The 21,741-nt window shown below is 36.5% G+C and overlaps 1 protein-coding gene across 1 annotated transcript in view; it reads left to right on the forward strand.

The window, feature by feature from the left end:
• Positions 1-21,741, forward strand: part of LOC132103283 (oxysterol-binding protein-related protein 10-like) — a 43,463-nt gene that overhangs the window by 4,554 nt on the left and 17,168 nt on the right. The window contains exons 3-6 of the mRNA XM_059508256.1: positions 4,426-4,505; positions 7,857-8,096; positions 14,058-14,289; positions 14,500-14,630. Coding sequence (XP_059364239.1) covers positions 4,426-4,505; positions 7,857-8,096; positions 14,058-14,289; positions 14,500-14,630 — 683 coding nt within the window. The remainder of the gene's footprint in view (positions 1-4,425; positions 4,506-7,856; positions 8,097-14,057; positions 14,290-14,499; positions 14,631-21,741) is intronic.

Raw genomic sequence — 21,741 nt, forward strand, 5'->3', positions numbered from 1 at the left:
AAGCCACAAATTAAGTTTTCGGTCTTGTGTCGATGAAAAGACTTGCATTTGTTCTACCTGGGTAACCATACCATACCTAATGACCTTAAAACTAGATTTTCATAGGACAAAAAACAAACCATTGACTGATATGCAAAATATTCTTTAGGCAAGACAGTACAGGAAAAAACATATTTGGGTTCCATAATATGCTTCCATAATATGCCTTCTTTCAGACTAGTGGAAAGAAGACATACACAATACACATTAAAGTGTTTATTTTATTATTACTTTCTCTGTGTGTGTCTGTAGATTTAAATGTATGTATATATATAGGCTGTTTTCTGAAAAACATTTTTTTTTCTCATACACTAAAACCAAAAATCTCCACTTCAGTACCACTTACATATACCAAACTTTCTATTTTTATTGCTTTCTATATTCTGAAGGTTTTTACAGAGTGGTTTGTTCATGTAATTTCCTTGAAACATGTTTTATTTTTTTTTGTATGGCTGTTTACAGTATTTTACTGTATTTGAGTAAAATGTATAAAAAATACATTATGTATTAATCAGCAAGCCTGTAACCAAAATCAATGATTTAAAAAGTATTTGGGTAAATCCAGGTAATTTACCATATAAATATGGACTGTTATAGCACCACCTATGGTCGGATTTGAGGGGTTTGCTAAAGTCGTTTTTTAAAATAATGTCAAATATTTAAAGAACAATTTGATTGACAGCAGTGGTCCCACAGGCAGTTGTTCAGAATGAGGAGATTGATCGTACAATGGGAAGATCTATGTGTGAATATATGAACATTTTCTGCAATTTGACGTAATTTACCATGGAAATATAGTGTTTTTGAACCCTTTTTAACTGTTATAGCGCCACCTATAGTCCGATCTCCATAAAACTCCATAAAAATTATTGACCTGGAGAGTCCAGAGAATTGTACTGCAGTATTTTTTAGTGGAAAACTAGGACTAGTTTGCAAAAGTAGAATTTTTTTTGTTACTTCTTAATTTTTTAACAAACGATTTGATTGACAAAAATGGTTCTAGAGGCAAAGTTGTTCAGAATGAGGAGGTCTATCAGGTGATATGAATATTGTGTGTATGTGTGGAAAAAACACTGTTGGGAACGTTACTTTAAAAAAGTAATTAGTTATAGTTACTCACTACTTGTTCCAAAAAGTAACTGAGTTAGTAACTGAATTACTCTATAATAAAAGTAACTCGTTACCAGGGAAAGTAACTATTTGCATTACTGTGAAAAAAAAAAAAAAAGTTGCTATATGTCAAAGATTTTGTATTATTTTTAGCAGTTTTCACAAGTCATTCACAAGTTAAGTAGAACAGACAGGTGTTCGTACATAACTTTCGATATTTATTGCACGTCAACAAGTTTCCTTTTTTAGAAAAAAAAAATATTTGTATTTTTTAAATGCATAGAATCCAATGCATACATCAAAAATGAAAATGTAATTATTACCCATTGTTTCTCTGTCTGTACTTGAACTGTGAACAATGACAATAAAGTTGACAGATGAATTAAGTGCATTTAAGTGTCATTCAGTTGGGGTTTTAAATAAAGCATTTCCTGAGATGCACATTAAACTCATAAAACATTAATTTAATTTATCTTTTAATTATTGAAAATTAACTTAACTTTTTGGTAAACAAAGGGGATTTACTATTAAATATAAAACATGGAAGAAATGTTGTGTGATTAAACCTTAAAAAAAATTATGTTGGATTCTTTTCTTAGTAGTAGGCTATGTACATTCTGCTGAACAATAGTCTTTAACGGGACTATTGCAACGGGTTGGTATACCTTTACAGTTCTGTGTATGTGATGTGACGCTAGTTTTACTCAAATCAAATGGTCAAATGCTCATGAAGTGACTGTCAGAGCAGTTCTGGAGATGTTGTTCATGTGTTCACGTCCTTATTTAGTAAGACAGCAGACACTGAAATCCCCGCGAGCGTCACGCGTGCTTCTGTGTGTGTGATAAAGGAAGAAGCGCTTCTGCTCCATTCATTAACACAGACATGCAGAACATGCAGGATTCATATTTAAATAGACTGTTCCGGCTTAATATTTACAGATATTAGTCCATATCGTGATTTGATGTAAGTGCAGTGACCTATGTTTGCTCCTGACTCGCCATCTCAGCTGCTGCTGCAAATCTCTGTTTAGCTGTTGCGTGTGTGTGTGTGTGTGTGTGTGTGTGTGTGTTTGGCGCCACTGGCGCGTGTGCCGGCATGTGTGTGAAAACACTGGCTCTGATTGGCTACCATGAAACACATGACTCTGCCTTAGTTCTTTTAAACGGCGTTATTCCAAACACTGGGAAAAACTGCACAATATACAGTTATTTACTCCCTTGAAAAATGCTATATCGCTCCCCAGTGGACGATTTATTTCAAATTTTCACAGACCTTTATGGCCATAAGTCAAGCGGGCACACTGAGATTCATTCCAATTGACCTCCATTAACCTTGTCTAATAAGTGCTCAACATGTTGGCCATGTTGACACTGCGTATCAATTCTCATGTTCATCGGACAATTGGTTGTGTGGTTATAGCTATATTTTTTTTCCCCTGTTATAGAGCCACCAAGTGGCCAAGCTCCGTTATTTTATTTTTTTATGTGAACTCCGATTGAGTTCCTGCTTGAGTGTTCTGAGTTTGGCAAAGATATCTCATTCCTTTCAAAAGTCATAGCCATTTTAGTAAAAGTGGCCCTGCCCCTTTCGAACGTGTTAGCCTCCCTTTGTGACAGTGAGTCGAAAGTTAACATTTTTTGATAATTATTTATATTCACTCTTAGGGCTGTGCATTTGTATTGGTGTTGCTTCAAACCGCGGACATGAAAAACAACCACAGACTTGGCAACACTGGTTGGCATATACTACACCGAGCCGTAATTCACTGACAATCTACACAAAATCGATGTTAAAATCGCAGGCGATTCTTTGTCGATTTTGAAAACGATTTTGTGTTAGTTTTCGGTAAACTACGGCTCTGTGTAGTAACTGCCGCTCCACCTGAACCAGTGTTGCCTGCGATTGTTTTTAATGTCCGCGGTTTGAAGCAACCCCAATACAAATAACGTGATATTTAGCCCCTAAAATGCGAATTTTACCTAGGCAACCCTTCCAAAAATCTATATTTTAACCCCGGGAAGCAATTTTTATCGGGGAACCTCCTGGAAACGCGATTGGGCTAGTTTTGGACTAGTTTTAAGAAGCACGTGTGCAAAAAACGCACTTGCTGGAGATATACTTCTAATCACAGGAGCATCTTTACTGATGAGATGCGCATGAAAATCGCATTCGATTTTTTGCACAGCCCTATTCACTCTCCAGAGAATCTTTCTGCACTAGTTTGGTTCTGATCAGGTGAAAAGCCTAGGACTAGTTTGCAAAGGTAGATTTTTCATACAATCCAAAATACCCAAAAATGTTGCCAGGGATTCCAACGAAATAGGGCATTTGAGTCTGTGACCAACGGTTTAGGAGTTATGTATAGTTAAATATATATTTTATACTTTTGATCACTGTAATGTCCCCGTCAGTCTGATTGGTTGAGAGCTTTAGTGACGTTGTAGACAGTGTGAGTACTACCATCCCTCCAAGTTTCAAGTCTCTACGATTTACTGTTTGGTCTGCCCAGTCAGTTTTAGATGGAGATTGTTGATCCTTGACCGTTCTAACAATTACAATAAGGTTTCATCTCTACGTACTTGAACCCCTAACTATTGGCTTTTTGTTGAGGTAACAGGCTTTTTATGGTAACTTCTGAATGTGCCTACAAAACTACGTAATCCCTGCAACATTCTATGAACTTGTGCGCCAAAATTTCATTGTCATTATTTACCAAAAATCATAAAATATGGAACTTATCATGACAGTTGGTTTCAAATGCGGTGGATTTAGATTGTATTGACACCTAACCTGTGATATAATGATAATGTTAACATTTCCATAAAAGTTCAAGTAAAATGCATTTCTCCTAATATGAACCCTTTAATATGCATGACTATTTCTAAGGATTTTACGGAGCCCCGCACATGACATGCAAGAAAAAATAGTAGGCTAAATCGTGTGCACTATTTACTAATTCGTTCCCTCGATTTGCTAAATCGTGCGCACAATTTAGCAAATCGAATGAACGCAATAGCAAATCGAGGGAGCGCAATAGTAATTGTGTGCGTGTTATAGTACATTGAGGGAACGAATTAGTAAATCGTGCGCACAATTTATTTATTTTTTCTTGCATGTCATGTGCGGGGCTCCGTAGAATTTACATAGCCAAACACATATATTATTTTTAATGAACAATCAAATTCATGTGTATGTGTTGTGTTTATTGAATTAAATTAACTATAGAGACAGCTTGAATGAATATGGCCATTGATAGTATGTGTGTCTTCTTTTAGCCTGTGATGCACACGAGCAGCAGATGTGGATGACCCAGCTTCAGCTGTGTGCCCGTCGCCACTCAGACGGCAGTGCCAAGGTAACCCAGTTACATTTAACTCTGCACACTGTGCACTCATTTCTGTCCTTTACATTTTTTTCACTCTCTCACTTTTGACAGCAGCATGTTTGTCTTGAAGCTGTCCTTCTTTTGATTTCGTTCATCCTGTCATTGATAATGTACTAACTGTCCTTTCTGTAAGTGTATCTTTTCTTGTCATCCTTCCTGTCTTTGTCTCTATCTCTCACATTCTTTGTACTGACTTACTCGCTCTCCATTTCCTCTGACCTCTCCAGGCACTACTTCGATTACAAACTGTCCCTGTAGTTATGTGATTTTTGATGCAGTTTACTCTCTGTCTCTTTTCATAATAGAATAAAGTTCATCACACGGGATATAAGGCTTGTTGTAACGGGTGGAATTTCAAATGAGGTCATTATCAAGTTTTTACCTGTAAATTTGGTTGGTTTATTTGGTAGAGATGGGATGTTATTTAACTATTTTTGGCCTGGTGCATGACAGAACAGTTGAAAAAATGCTATAAATAAATATACATATAAGTGGTAAAAACATTTACCATATGAATCAAAATGATTGTTTAACAGGCTTATATTTATAGTATCAGTTCACATATCATGTGACAAAACACACAGCATGTCACACTCTGTTTCCCACTATTGTCTGATTTTGAACACTCAGTGATTTGTATGTTTAACCTTTACAGAGTTAAACTTTAAGTGTTCAACTCTATTAAGACTTGTCATTAAATCATGGCACAAGATACATAATGTTAGTTTTGCAGACTGAAAGCAATTCAAATGGATGTTTAAATGCAGTAATATGCATTAGACAGACTTTTAGGCAGATGGTGATGTGTCCAATTATTTATTGTAATTTTCACTGCTTTTGAGTGGCAAAATAATGATAACTTCAGTCAGAACTGAAAATTAGTGTTTACAAATGGGAGAGACTGGCGTTATCCACTAATTTAGAGCGCGGATTAAATGGAATGGAATTTAGCCTTGAGGCTAAAACATTATTTGACTTCTATTAGCATTCATTTTCAATATATGACCAACAAATGGCAGTCTAATAACACAAGCCAGTGTTAGCTGCTAATGTATTCTGAAAAAGGAAAAAAACATTCCAGTCTCTTTGATTAATCACATTATAAGAGAAGTAATTTGAAACTACACAAATCTGGGGCCAGTCTTCATTATCGACCGAACGCTAAATATATTACATTACCAGTGTGTTATATTTATTCATTTAATGACTGAATCCATAATGCATGCAACAGATGCATCATGGATTCTCTACACTCAGTGTGCTTATTTTTGTATATATTTTATTATTCACTGCACCTTATTACCTGCTGCTAGCAGAGAATTATGATTCCACTAAGAGAACTAAAATTAAATTTGAAAGAAATTAAAAAAAAAAAATTCAGCAAGGATGCATTAAACTGAAAAGACACAGTAAATACATTTACATAGTTACAAAAGATTTTTTTTTCAAATAATTGCTGTTTTTTTTTTTTTTGCTATTTTCTTTTTCTGTTCATCAAAGAATCCTGAAGAAAAAAATTTACTTGTTTCAACAAAAATACTGAAACATAAATGTTTCACTTGTTTCAACATGACTGTTCATCAATAATAGTATAAGAAGAAATATTTCTTGGACACCAAATCATTATATTAGGATGACTTCTGAAGGATCATGTGACACTGAAGACTGGAGTAATGGCTTCTAAACATTATAATAAAACAACAGTTAAATTGTAATAATATTACTTTTTTTACTGTATTTATCAAATGCCACCTTGGTGAGGATTATATATTATAGCATTGAATGGTTTTACACTTCTCTCTAAATATCTGAATTTTCATTCTCTGATATAAGGGGGTCTAAGGGTCTGTATAGTCTGTGACTTGTGTAACCTGGTAGCCATGGCTGAAATCTCAGATGACTGAACAATGGACTGCCAGTAGACTGCGAGAATACAATTGCATGAGGTTGGGGGAGTTCCATAGGACCTGAATAATATACTCATTGCCGCATGTACAGAAAACCTCATAGTATGGTCTCATTTTGGGTCGTATCAAAGAGTGCTTGAAGCCTAAGAGTCCATGTTGCAGCCCCAGAGGAGTTTCTTTAGAATGCACGGGTGCTTCTAAATCTAAACACATCTTCCTCTGTTAGTTTGGTATGATTAATTTATTATCATATAGAGCATCACTTTTGGAATTTGTTTGTTCTGAGATTAATAGTGGGTTTTTTGTTTAGTTTTTTTTTTTTTTGGCAAAATAACTTTTTTTAAGGGTGTTCACTAAGGCCAGATTTTCATTAGATTTACACTATCATAAAAAAAAAAAGTAACATTAAAACTGGGAAATATTTCTACAATTTAAGATAACTGTTTTTCTATTTTAACACATTTAAAACTGTAATATATTCATGTGATAATAGCTGAATTAGCATTATCTTCAGTACCACATGATCCTTCAGAAATCATAATTTGCTGATTTATTATTTTAACAATGTTTTAAACAGTTGAGCTGCTTACTACAGTATTTTTGTGGAAACCATGATACTTTGATGGATTCTTTGATGAATAGAAACTTAAAAAGAACAGTAATTATTTGAAATATAAATCTTTTTAAATATTTATTATAATGTTTTTTCAGTCACTTTCAAATTTAATGCTGAATAAAAGTGTAAATTTCCATGAACCATGCTTAGGGATGAGGATATCATAGAAAGCTTTTTTCTCTTCAGCCAGTAACCAGTCATCCATGACACCCTAGAAACAATGTAGCAGTGTGGTAAAAAAACAAATCCATAGAGACATTGTGGAAGACATTTTTTCATAGCCTTAAAAAAAAAACTATAGATCTTGTTAGACTTGCAATTTAGTGACATTTGTGAAAGCATGATTTAGACACTTGCTTTAGTGCATTTTTTGTTCATCAGCAGTGCACTAAATGCTTTTGTGAATCTCAGAAAAATGATGTCTCTGCTTAACTGTGATGGAAGGAGATTGCTGTTCTCAGGTTGAGCAGAAGAGCTTTTAAAGATGAAAGCATTTCAAATGAGTGACTACCTTTATCTCTCTGCAGTGGAGAACAGTTCTCCACAGGAAGCTCACTCCTCCTCTCTCTGCTGTCTCATATTGCACTGTCTCCCACCATGCACTGCCCTTGCTTCCTCTCACCCTCCCTGTCTGTATGTGGCTGCTGTCTTGGTGGTGTCAGGCCGATGATGCTCTTTTGCGTGATGGCAGACCGTGCTGGCAGCACAGGGCCAGTGTCTGTACCCGTCGGGAAGCGAGGCCTGGGAGCCTGCACTCCCTCTCACTCCTGCTGCTGCCATTGCTGCTGTCTCTTTCAGGGCTGCACCTCATCTTCCTCCTCCTCCTGCAACACATCCTCTTCCTCATCTGTCGGCCGGACCCGCAGCTTCTCCCTCCACCCACACCCTGTCCCGCAGTGCTCCTCCATCTCCACCCAAAGACAGACCCCCCAGCACGGGACTCCTGCCTCTGTCATCACCATCACCCACCACAAGTCCCCCACCACCAGCCAACGGGCCTGCAGTCAGCATCCTGCAGGACTGCACCAGGTCAAAGAGGTACGGACAGAGTCAGACAGAGCCAGCTAGCCACTGTTAAATACACTGATGTTTTGCAGTGTGTGTCAGGGGTTTTTAACTAGATTTTTTTGGTTCAGATTATTAGTTCAGATTTTTGGCATTTTAATTATATTTTTGGCAACATATTCATTAAACTTGTTATAAAAAAAATATTTTATATTAAAAATGTGTATGTGTGTGTGTATATACATATATGTATATATAAAATGTAGTTATATTTAGTATTTAAAAAAATATTTAATTGCATGTTTATGTATAACTTTATATACAATTCTATATGTAACTTTCTTCAATATTATATTTATATTTTTTATATTAAATTTTATATTACTTGTTTTATATACTTTCATTTTATATACTTGTTTTTTGTATTATATGCATTTTCCTGTAAGCAACAATGATAGATAAATATATATATATATATATATATATATATATATATATATATATATATATATTATTTTAAAATAAATTATAATGAAATAAAATAATAGTAATAAAATGTTTAACAATTAAAAAAAAACTAATATAAAATTAACAAATATACAGTATGTAGTTACAAAAATAACACTTGTTAGTTATGATGCAAAACATTACTTATTTGTTTGAAATTTTCATTTTTACTGATGCTTCCAGGTCTGTCAGAAATCAGTTTTGCTATTTCTATAAAACATCATTTATGTAACTTTACCTTGGTCAAATATGCTTAGTAAATCAATCCAGTTTTTGCAACAATACTCCATTTGTCAAAAGAAAATTTTAGATTCAAGTTTACACGATATTGTGGTCTGTCCATTGTAACCGATGAAATGCATGAAAGGGTTATATATTAAATACTGTCTGTCTGCTCTGCCAAAGAGTTTTGGATTGTCACGTGTTAGTAGTTATGACACAAAGCACACGGTTATTTTGCTTTAAGCTTTATGCAGTCAGGAGCACTGTCAGTGTTGAGCTGACTCCCTTATGGGACGTCTCGACCTTAGCTGGCCTGTGATTGCTGCATCAGCATCAGAAAGTGCTGTTCAGCAAGAAGCTTGTGTCATAACACTGTTTTGACATTGTTGCAGTCATACCTCACAATGGAGTGAGAATGTTAGAAATTGTCAGTTTTGACTAAAAAACTACACAAATTGTACTCAATCGCATTCATGTATCAGTATTGAATGAAATGAATGCCAGTAGCATCACTATCACTATTGCTCATACTTAGGAATTAGATGAATCCTTAATGCTGTTGAATAAATAGTTCACTCAAAAGCTGATAAAACATTAATCAACACAAGTTCATCAGTTGGATCATCAAGTGGATTATTGTGATGTTTTTATCAGCTGTTTGGACTCTCATTCTCACTGTACCCATTGGTCAGAAAATGATGCAATGCTAAATTTCTCCAAATCTGATGTCGAAACTCCTCTACACATAGGATGGAGTAAAGTTTCAGCTAATTTTCATTTTTGGGTGAACCATTCTATTAAACATTCACACATAACTCACCTAGCACATCTCATATTTCTGTTCTGTGTGACTAGACTGAAGGTTTTTGGAGAGGAGGATCAAACCGACAATAAGACTTAACTAAAGAAGTTCCCACTTATATCTCTTTTAATTAATATCTACGAAACTTGTTTATTCCTTTGTTTTAAACCGTCTGTTTGTATGATCCTGGTGTGACATTTTCCTGACAAACAGCTGCTTTTTCTAGCTCTATTTTGTCCTCAAATTAGATGACACTGTCACTTTCCCCGACAGTCCAAAGGAAACATGCAGCAAGTCATTGGAAACCAGCTTAGATTCATAAATTGTGCTTTCAAAATATGTGTGCATCTAAGCAGTGAGGTGGAAATTATTATTAGCAATCTCTCTGAATATCTTGCAAGTGGGTTAAGCAGAGTATTTTACTGGGTGTAAAATTTTATTTATATATATATATATATATATATATATATATATATATATATATATATATATATATATATATATATATATATATATATATATATATCATACTTAGGAAATATATTTCTATATTTTTTTTTTTTCTCTGACCACCAACCTTTTTGCCATTGCTTGACCACATAGATAGTCCTACCCTCATTCCACACCATTGGGTGAACCAATGTGGCTTTGTCAGTACACTGGCAGAGTTGATACTCTTTGTGGAAATCCATAGTTACTTACACTTCTAGTTGTTGGGGTCGGTTTTACCAAGGCTGCATTTATTTATTCAAAACTATAATTCTTATTAATTTCAATGTTGAAAACCGTTTTGCTGCTTAATATTTTTCAGTATTCTATGATAAATATAAAGTTTAAAACTATTTAAAATGGAAAACGTTTGTAATAATGCAAACGTCTTTACTGTCACTTTCGATTCATTTAATGCATCCTTGCTGAATAAAAGTATTAATTTTCTTTCAAAAATAAAAATTTGGCTAAGGCTAATAAAAAAGGCTCCCTGAATTGAAGTGACTGCCGTTATAGTTGCATGAAATGGTTGGCATTTTAATTATTCTGCTGCGTTTATTTTTATCCATGGCTTGATGTGCAATTAGTCACACTGTTTCCCCTCAACAAGTGTGAGTGGAAATTGCATTCACACAGAAATCATTAGTGAGTATTAGAGATGATCATAGGGAAGTGTTGATGTGTCTGTTTGAAGGTGGACAGGACTTGGTCTAGTATAAATCTGATGGTATTCTGCAAATATCTGACTGCTGAATGCTGTGATCGACCATTCAGATTTAAATATTCCATAGATTTGTGAAGTAATGCATAACAGGGTTGGAATCTAACTAAAAGAAAACCACATGCAGCCTTGAGGTGGCTTTTTTGACTCTCTTTTTAGTGAGGATGTACATAACCATTCAAAGGTATGGGGTCAGTAAAAAAAATTCTGTTTGTATGTTTGTTTTAAAGAAATTAATACTTTTATTTAGCATGGATGCATAAATTGATCAAAGGTTACAGTAAAGACATTTTATAATATTATAAATGATTTCTGTTTAAAATAAATGTTGTTCTGCATTCTATTTATCAAAGAACACAAAAAAGGGTTCCTGTTTCTACAAAAATATTAAACAACACAATGTTTTCAACATTTGTAATAAAAAGAAATGTTACTTGAGCACCAAATTGTCATATTATATAATATCAAAAAAAAAAAAAAAACATCTGTATGTTTGAACATTGGAGACTTACAGACCCCAAACTTAGTGTATTCGAAATATATTTATTTTGTAGCCAAAGTTTTGCATGTCTTGTTAAGAGCATGAATGAGAGAGAAAAAGAAATGATGTGTGTGTGTGTGTGTGTGAAAGTGACAGTGATGGAGAGTGACTGAGAGAGCTGTAACCTTTCTTATATGAACATTTTGACGGGGAAAAAATGAAAAAGACATGACCAGAAAGACAGATTTTGAGAAGGGGGGACTGGAGAGGGAGAGGTAAAAAGAGATTGAGTACAAGGAATTGATTTTCTGTTCATTCTACAATATCACTTCATGAGTAACACATCCTGAGAGGTGTGCTAGAATTATCTGTGCTTTATGTCAATACTTCAAGAATATAGAATACAGACATTTATACCCTTACTTACTCTTCAATAATGGATTATTATATACTCTTAAAGGAATTATGAGTAAGGCCAGACCTGAAACTGAGTCCCCTTCATTAGCATTTCATGAACTAATGTGATAAACACAGGTTACATTCTTCAAATGTTCCCATTTGCTGTTCCAAATCAGAAAGTAATTCATACAGGTTTATAACGACATGAGGCAGAGTAAATGCTGACAGAATTTTCATTTTTGGGTGAACTATCCCTTTAATGCTATTTTATTATTTTCTCTTAGCATTATGCAACAGTTTTGAGTGTGTGTGATCTATCAGCTTCAGGATCTTGATCTGTACTGAACCTGTGCACAGGGATCCATCGGAATTCTTTCCTGAGAGCAGGTGACAGCTGTGATGCCTCTCTCTGTCCTTTAATACTTACCAAAAAAAAAAGAAAAAAGAAATGGATCAAGGAGAGAGTTTAAAGAGATGCATCAATTTTTCATGAGAGGTAGGTTATGAGTGAAACTGCAAAATCTCTTCTGCGCTCAAAGTTTGCCATGCTGTAGCAGACAGACAGGACAGTTACTATAGAAATCTCAAAAGTATTTCACTTGTCATAGAAAGAGCTAGCAGTGATATCCCTGTGTCAATGAATTATTTAATGATGCCATCTTTGTCTATGCGACAGAAGTCTAACCTGTTAAACCACATTTAAAGAGATCGTTTACCTATCATTTACTCACCCTCAGGTTGTTCTAAACCTGTATGACTTTCTATTGTCCTTGGAGTGCATAAAGAGAGATTTCACGCAGCCCTTTTCTGTATGAAATTTCAAATGTCTGGACATTTTTCCTTTTAAACTTAACAACATACAGGTTTTGCAACAACAAAAAGTGAGTGAGAAAGAGTGAAACAAATATATTTTTTCAATTATTGCTTTAAATGTTTTATTTTTATACAGTACTGTTCAAAAGATTATCATCACTATTTAATTTTATTTTTTGTATAAATTGTTGCTTTTATTCAGGGATGCATTAAATTATTAGACAGTAAGACTAAGTAAGACTTGTTATGTTACAAAAGATATCTAAATATAAATTACGTTCCTTTGAACTTTCTATTCATCTTTAGAAAATGTGTGTCATGGTTTATACTGTAGATATTAAGCAGCACAACTGTTTTCAACATTGATAATAATAAGAAATGTTTGTTTAGCACCAAATCACCATATTAGAATGATTTCTGAAGGATCATCATGTGACACTAAAGTCGAGTGATGGCTGCAGAAAATTCAGCTTTGCATTTTTTTTTTAGTTTATTAAATAGAAAAGTTATTTTAAATTGTAATAATATTTCCTACTCTTTTTGTTTTTACTGTATTTTTAATCAAATAAATGCAGCCTTGTTTAGCATAAATATTTTCACAGTGTATGTGCATCTTTTATATATCTTATTTGTTTCCGATTGTTTAGGATTAATATTTAGATAAAACCTTATCTGTTTCAATGAGGCAGATATCTTGAGGAGACTCTAATGTTCCTTTTAAGAGTGTAAGTTTCCTCCATTAAAACTGCAGCTGTGCTGTAATAGTGTTGCAATCACTGAACCGCTGGAATGGAGGAAGGAGAGAGAGAGAGAAAAAATATGTGTGTACAGAGCGACCTACAGTGATGAGTCACATCCTGCAAGTTTCTCCTCCTCTTCAGCTATCTGTCTGCATTTCGTTAGAGCTGCTCAATATCCACACCACCACGAGAGCCCATAGTCATTACCTTCATGACAGAATCAAACGGAGGTGGCAAATGCTACAAACTTTCCCTCAAGACTCGTTTCACGATCCTGTGCTCTGTCACAAAACATCCCGTGTTTTCATGCACACTAGAGTGTTCATAAGCAGCAAATAAAAGTAAACTCAGCAACATACACCCGAATATGTCATATAGTCTCAGTCTGAGGGATATGCAGTTAGCAGCATGTGGTTTGTTTTGAGAAATTGTGCAGAGACGAGGACAGAATTGAGCTAATCCAGGAGATTACTTTCACTCCGGGAGGATTACAGGTGTTTCAGTCTGCTCTAAATCTGACACCTGGAATAAAACCCCCTGGATTAGTTTACAGTATTACACTTCTCATTTCTTCTTTACCTCAATATGTATTCATTTATTTATTTGTGATTTAATCAAAGTCAACTTTGTTGTCATTTTAAGCATCCTGCATGAAAATTGATACTTAAAAAAAAAATCGGTGTATGTGTGTATATGTGATCTATAGAAGTAAAATAAGATGTTGTAAAAATGCTGTGTACAAGCGGTTCAGATTGATTTAAGATGTTTTAATAGTCCAAGTGGAATCGATGAGAAGTCTGTGTGTTGACGTGTTTTTTAGTTCATGTCCCAGGCAGAGGGCCAGCAGAAGAACCTGGTGAATTCTATCGAGTCGCTGCCGAGCCGCGGGCCGCTGTCCTCCCTCGACCAGGACCTGCTCCTCCTCAAAGCCACGTCTGCAGCCACACTCAGCTGTCTGGGAGAATGCCTGAGTATCCTTCAGCACAACGTGTGCCAGGCAGCCCAACACATCACCCACAGCCACATGCAGGGATCAGATACAGGCGAGAATATGGCACTGTCTGTCACTTTTGAAATGTGTGATGTGTGTTAGTGTCTTCTTATTATATCATATATAATATTATTGCCTGATTAATTACATTGCACACATGATTTAAAGTTCAAGGTCCACAGATTTTGTTAATGGTGAATTTTGATGGGTATTGATGATAGAGCCCTGCTGTGTATGATTAGTGATATCATCCTGTGTGCAGATAACATCTGTAATTGGTCAAGGTCCAAGACTGCCTCAGAAGACCATGAGAAGAATGGAGAATTGACACGTAACACCTCAACTGTACAACAGCACCACTCTCCACTTCACAGGAACAAAGAACGGCTCAAAGACACAGAGGTACTCAAAAATACACATATATTATGTTTTTCCTAGCATCTTTTACATTTTGTATAGCAATTGCCACTGTAGTCAGGAGTTTAGACTCTGTCTGAAATTATATTCGTTGCGGTCACTGCCGGACAGCATTACAGTAAATGTGCAGTTTAGATACTATTTGGCCTTGTATTTGATTTTGTATTTGATTTGATTTTGTCACAAGGCACTCAGAAACAGAAATATGATGTCTTTCCTAACATCTTTTACATTTTATACACCAAATACTTTTCTAGATACCTTTATTTTATGAAAATGTGTCTGCTGTTGTCATTGTTGCACAGCATTACTTTAAAAAATTTGTACTTTAGACACTATTTCGCATTCGGTTTCATTTTATTTGGTTTTTGGATCTGCAGTAGTTTTCTCATTCATATTTCTGAGGTGCATGGCACTTCCTTCCTCGCCTCCTCAAAGAAAACACCCCTGCAATATAGTCATCATTACACCCATCATTATCTTTCTGAAGCTGGCTTTCCGAAGCGAGATGATCTTTCAGGGGTAAAATCTGTCACTGGGATCTGTTCAGCTTTTCTGATAATAGCCAAAAAAAAATCTGAATGGTGTCTGACTCATTTAAAGTCTCCTGTAGAGTTCTTTGAAAAGTTTCAAATACACGTCTGCACTATCGTGTGTGCGCTTGCCAGGCTTCCACAGCGAAGGAGTGGAAGAGGAGCACTAATTGGACATGTTCTAGGTCTGTGGCGTGTGACTGAGGATACTCACAATCCCTCTGGAGCCCTGAATGAGTCAGCCCTTCCCCTCTTTTGGAAACCTTTTATCCACCTGCGTTTCTCTGGAGAAAGGCCAGGGCTGCTTTTTCTTCTGTGCAAGCTTGTAGAAGTGTTTGTTTGCGGGCATGCGGTGGCGTATGTATAAATACAAGTTAATTTGTGTGTGCGCGTGTGTGCCTGAAGGGAGCTAATTCATTTTGCGGTTGATTTGTGTGTGCTTGTCATTAAATCGGCTCCCTGTGAGGATGAACTTGCTCCCAGAATGCAACAGACAGAATCTGTGCTACATTTGATATACCCGGGACAATATATCTATGACTCATAGCATTAAACATTTAAATGACGCACTGTTGAATATTAAGAAGAAGATGATGGCACGGGGCTAAAGTAAAATTAATGCACAGTACATGTGCTCTAAAGTTATTTAAAGGTGCTTCCAGGTGCAACATCGGCATCGACTGCTTGGTTCATGGATTATCTGGGCATGAAACAGTTTAAGTGGAGACAGTGAAATATGCTGATGTAACTGAGGCCTGTAATGAGTTTATATGAGCTTTAACAATCAATCCCATCATACCCCACATGAGAACTGGCTGCAGGCATCTCTTTTTTTGGATATGTAGAGTGCTTTGTTGTATGGATGCTGTGGCACAGCACACTGTGGCCGCAAAAACACAGGTGTGCTCCGTTGATATTTTATCACACTCTGGGTATTGTAGCCCTGGAGAAAGGTAATTATCCAGGTCTTTGTGCTGTCTAATGTGATTGCCAGCTGCAAAAGCCACTTGAACCGCTGTGGGAATTAAAGGAATAGCGTCTTAGGTGTTTATGAATTTCTTCTTTCAGACGAATCCAGTGTTATATTAAAAACTGTTTTTGATCTTAGCTGTTTAATGCCACTTAGCAGGTGTTGCATGCATCAGTCTAAAAGAAGTTAAATAAAAAGCGCCCATCCATAAAAATAAAATAAAAAAATGTCTCGCACAACTCTGGGGGGTGAACAAAGACCTCCTGTGGCGAATCGATGCATTTTTCTAAGAAAAATATCCATATTCTAAACGTAATAATCACTTTAATCTAGCTTGCGTTCACTGTTGTAAACGGTAGCAGTTCTTGGCGGATGACGTATGAGTTCTGCTTTGTGCATGTGCTGCTCAAAAGTGATGCACACGGAAATGCAGCGGAGAGATCAAAACAAAACAACAGTCACTAATTAGAAGTACAAAACGAGGATTTGTAAAGAAGAATGTCAGAGGATGTCGATATAAGCCAAGAGGAGACTGGTTTTCCTTTGCTAAAGTAAGGAAACTTCGCTTCCTTTGCTCTTGTTAACAAATGTTGGTTTTCACGAGACTCACTGGTGCATGCGCAGCCCTGACCTCATACATCATCAGCCTGGAGCTGATTCTGTGTTCAACTGTTGGTGCAAGCTACATTAAAGTGATTATTACATTTTAAGTATATTTTTCTTACAAAAATGCATCGTTTCACTACAGGAGTCCTTTGTTCACCCCCTGATGTTGTGTGAGACACAATTTTTTTATGGACAGGTGCTTTTTATTTAACTTCTGTTGGACTGATGCATGAAACATCCGCTGAGTGGCATCTAACAGCTTGAAAGATCAAAGACCATTTTTAATATAACCCTGACTGGATTCTGACTGGATTACTCTGGGGTGAGTAAAACACAGCCTTATTTTCATTTCTGGGTGAATTAACCCTCTAAACGTACAGTATGGGATTTTTGGCCACCAGGGGTCACTCAATCAAAATAATAACATAAGACGTACTTTGATGACGTCGGGAAAGAGCGTGGGCTCATGGGAGTTGTTGTCATTGGAACACGCGCTCTGTCGCTCCCCACATTCTGCACTCATTCTAACTTAGCATTTTGACAATCACGTCTTTCCGAACGGAGAGATATATGAATTATCAGACCCCTATCAAATCAATATTCCATCTAGCTAGTAGTAATATATGTTAAAAAACACGGTCGCCTTTCGTTAATAATTATAATTACGTTTATACTATGATATTGAACAAGATAGTGAACTGCATTTGAAGCTACTTTATCCAGCTAGATATAGAACAAATGTGGATTTACATTATACTATACATGAGAGCTAGTCCGTCTGCGTTTTACACAAGACATCATCGTTTCACAAAATATACGGATAGATACAGTTAGCTGAATGGATGTATACCTGTTTATTAGAATGCAAGCGAGTTCGGCATCTCTCTGTAGTTTCAGCTTGTCATGAAGCTCTCTCCATCTTGGAAATGCAGCTCCAATATTTACCCGTGTCTTGTTTCTTCTCTTGTCCCAAAACCTTCTCGGGTCATTTATTTCACCCGTACGTTTGCGCTTCACAGAACGTGCAGGCAAAGCATAATCATGATCCATAACTAAGTTATTGATTGAGGTATAAATATGAATATAAACAATATAAATATAAAATATAATAGTCTCGATCAAGGCTAGCTACTACTTTTTCTTCTTCGTCTCTTCTTTGCTTCTGTTCACCTTTGTATTTGGCATTCTGCCGGGTCCCCACCCCCTCCCTCCCTCCGGGGGGGACCGCTCACGGGGACCTGCGGGAACCTGGGGGTAGGACAGGCGAGGCGAGAGAAAAGGAGATGGCAGGAGGAGCGACAGAGACGAGAGAGGGGAGAAAAAAAAATAAAAAATCCGGTTCCCAGACGCACCGCTGCTCGGCCCTCCACCAGCTGGGCGATCTCCTCCGCGGTGCCTGGCGGTGGCACTGGACGGCCCTCGGCGGACGGCACGACACTCCTCCGCCGCCCGGTGGACGGCGACGGCTCCTCCGGTTTTGGGCAGCCGGCAGGAGTCCCCCGTTCCCTGCTCCTCCCCGTTCCGGCGGATGGCAGCAGGCTCCGACCACCTGGCGAACGGCGCAGACTCCTCCGCTCCCTCACGGACGGCAGCCGCCCCTCCCTATCGTGGGCGGCCGGTAGCGAGCTCGCCCGTCCCCGGCAACTCGCTCCAGCCCACCGCCTCGAGCGTCCATGGCGGCACACTCCTCGCCTGCTCGTTGGCACCGCGGATTCACCACAGCGGCGAGGGATCTTCAGCAGCGCGTCCCTCCTTCTCCCGGGCTTCGGCACCACTGTAATGAATTAAACCTTGCTAATCTTCGGCAAGAAGGAGGCGGGAACCGGCGGATAATCAAAATGAAACTTTAATTACAAAACAAACACAAAACAGCGCACCAGCCCCTCACGGACGACTGGTGCGCACAAAATGAAACCAAAACCTAAAATAACGTCCTTCACTGTCGTCGCTCCAGTTTTATATCCTTCCATCTCCTCCGTGGGCCTCGAGACCGGTGGGTCGAACAGGTGTAGCTCATCTCCAATCACTCCACCGGCCTCGCTCCCATGTCCCTCGGCCCCGCCCCACTCGTCACAATATATAACATAGATATAGTGATTTCTGCTATTTTTAAAGCAGAAAAATTACATATTGTGCCTTTAAAGGTTTTGTACAATTAATCTGTGTGAATGGACAGTATAGTCTGAGACTTGTGAAAAGATTCAATCACTTTATATGATGAACAGATTTAATTTAGGATTGAAGGATGAACATCACATGTACGTGTCACAAGCCAGATCAAACCTCATTGGTTCATGTGCATCACACAGATATTTGAGCTCCCAGAATGCAACAGACAGAATCTGTGCTATGATTTTTTCCTCTGATATACGCGGGATAATGTATCTAATTAATTTAACGTAGTCATTTAAATGTTTAATGGTTAGAGTCATAAAGTTCGCACTGTTGAATATTAAGAAGATGATGATGGCATGATGCAAAAGCGTAATTAATTGTAATTTAAATGAGTGACTGATCAGTGATGATTCACTTTTGGGTGAATTATCGTTTTAATATAACAGAGAAGTAAGTGTCATTTTAGATAAAACACATTAAGGTATTTTATTTTTAATTCAAACAGTCCAGTTCTATTATATGATCAGGGCCATGGGTCGGTGGCATAGCTATTCACCCGAAGTTTAAAATTCACATGGATTGCTCAAGGATAGGGGAACAAAACAAAAGATTAGCCAAGCAGTTTATTCAGCAGCCGCCCCTGTGATTCTTCTTGTCTGAATGCAGAAACAGTAAGACATGCTGTAAAACAACACTGCTGCTCGAGAGGTTATTAATCTTGGCTGCTTTGGGGACTGGAGTGAAAGGGCTTCTCCTTTATCACCACTGGCCAAACGCCAAAGCATTTGTCTGAATGAGATATTGAATCTTTAAATTGACAAATGTGTACCTTTGCGTGTGTTTTAATGCATGCAGATTGTTAGCTCTGATGTAAATGAAACATGATAAGATCTCTTGTGGCAGATTGCCTATTGTTTTTGTTATTAGAATGGCTGTACTTCATCGTAATCACCAGTAGAGGAAAGCAGAGAGCAGAATAGATTGCAGTGATTGAAGATTGCAAGTGAACCACAGAGAAAAGCAGTCACGACTAGCGGTCACGACAGTCTAAAGCTGTCTGGGAAGGAAGTGAAATAGGTTTGAATAATGTACACAAAGCATTTAATGGTCTTTTTTTTTTTAGACAATGTTTTTATTGGATTTTTGGACAACTGGTATTTAAATGAAGCTGTCAGCACTCTCAAGGTGAGAGAGAGATTTCAGTGTTGTCTATGAACCAGCTTGGTCTGACAGCTCACTCTTCTTCGCTGTTAGAGGAAAATAACGGCAGCAAAACTGCAGGGAGCAGAAAAACAAACCTGAGCTATGAGACATGGCCCATCAAGCATACATATCCCAGATGTTTGACAGGAGAGGCAGCGATGCAGATCCTCATTGAGATTCAAATCGGTGTGTGGAGGGTTGGTTTGTGCCTCTCGGGTGAGATGTTTGTCTGTGTGTGGCTAGAAGGCAAACATTTGTCCCCGCCTCTGTTGGGGTTGAAAGGTAACACTCTCAGAAGTACAACAAAAAGCTTGGAAATGGAAAAGATTTAACAGTGGTCAGTTCACTAGACACATTTCTATCACTGGACATCAGTTTCTTTGGAAAAGTATCAAAATGTGCTTTTAATAGTTCGCTTGAGTACATTTTCTTGATTTTTTGTTTCTTTTTAATTTGCCAAAAATGTATTACTGAAATTATTCAATCTACTTTTACTATTGCAAAAAATAAGCAACATTGTATTCTTATTATTACATTATATGATATGATATTATTATTATTATTATATACAATATTATTATCAATGTAACATGAAAAAATATAAGATTAAAAGTAAAATGTAGTCTGTAGTTTAATATATAACTACTAATAATATTTAGTCAGTTGAGTGTTAAATACTATTATAATAATACTTTAATATGTAATAAGTATTTTCAATAAAGAAATATTAAATTATTAAAATATAATAATAATAATAATAATAATTAATAAAATTAAAAAAGTAAAATGTTTTTTAAAATGCTACTTCTATAATTTCTCAATATAATGTAAAATATTTTGATAAATGTTATAATTTAATAAAGTAAACTACAAGCTACAAGCTTTTACCTTTTAAAATATAATATATTCATTGTTTATTATTATATATTATTATAATTAATAATTGATAAAATATAGTTTGTAGTACATTTTTTAAAACCTTAACTACAAACTACATTTTAGCTTTACATTTGTTTATTATTTTACAATACTTTTATAAAATATTCTTTTAAACCTAAAGTAAGCTACATGGTTTAAGTTTCTTTAAACACTCTTTGTCTCAGTAACGTGGTTTCATCTTGTTCTCAGTGCATGGTCACTTCTGTTAACAGCGTCCCTGAAGACAACGTCCTGTTGCTTATTATTAATTCATGGTGTTACTGTTTTAAACAATGCTTTCCCACCAGCCCATACTGTTTTCCCAGGAGCTATAACATGATATCACGTCACCTGACAAAAGTATGCTTTTTTTATCATTTGCAATCTAACCATTTTCAAAGGTATCTCAAAATGCCTTTTAACCTCACTGTATTTCATCTAGAGTATAATAGAGCTAACTGCATTGTGTACAAAAGAAGGCATCTCTGTATCCTAAGCTGAAGCAGCCTGGAGTTAAAACTATATTTTAAATTGTGTTTGCGAACTCAAGACATAGCAGAGTATAATCCGAGATCATACCAATGACTAATGTGAAGTCTATAGTACACGATTAATCCTCTGACTAGGGGATTTTTTCATTTTCTCTCCGCTTTTTTTCTCTCTTATGTTGCTTTCACACACACACAGAGGCTGTGCTCTGAATAGCATACTTCCATACTACTCTTACTACTTCTGCAGTATGTAGCAGAGG

The sequence above is a fragment of the Carassius carassius genome, chromosome 24 (genome assembly GCF_963082965.1).
Source record: "Carassius carassius chromosome 24, fCarCar2.1, whole genome shotgun sequence".
NCBI classification, from domain to species: domain Eukaryota; kingdom Metazoa; phylum Chordata; class Actinopteri; order Cypriniformes; family Cyprinidae; genus Carassius; species Carassius carassius.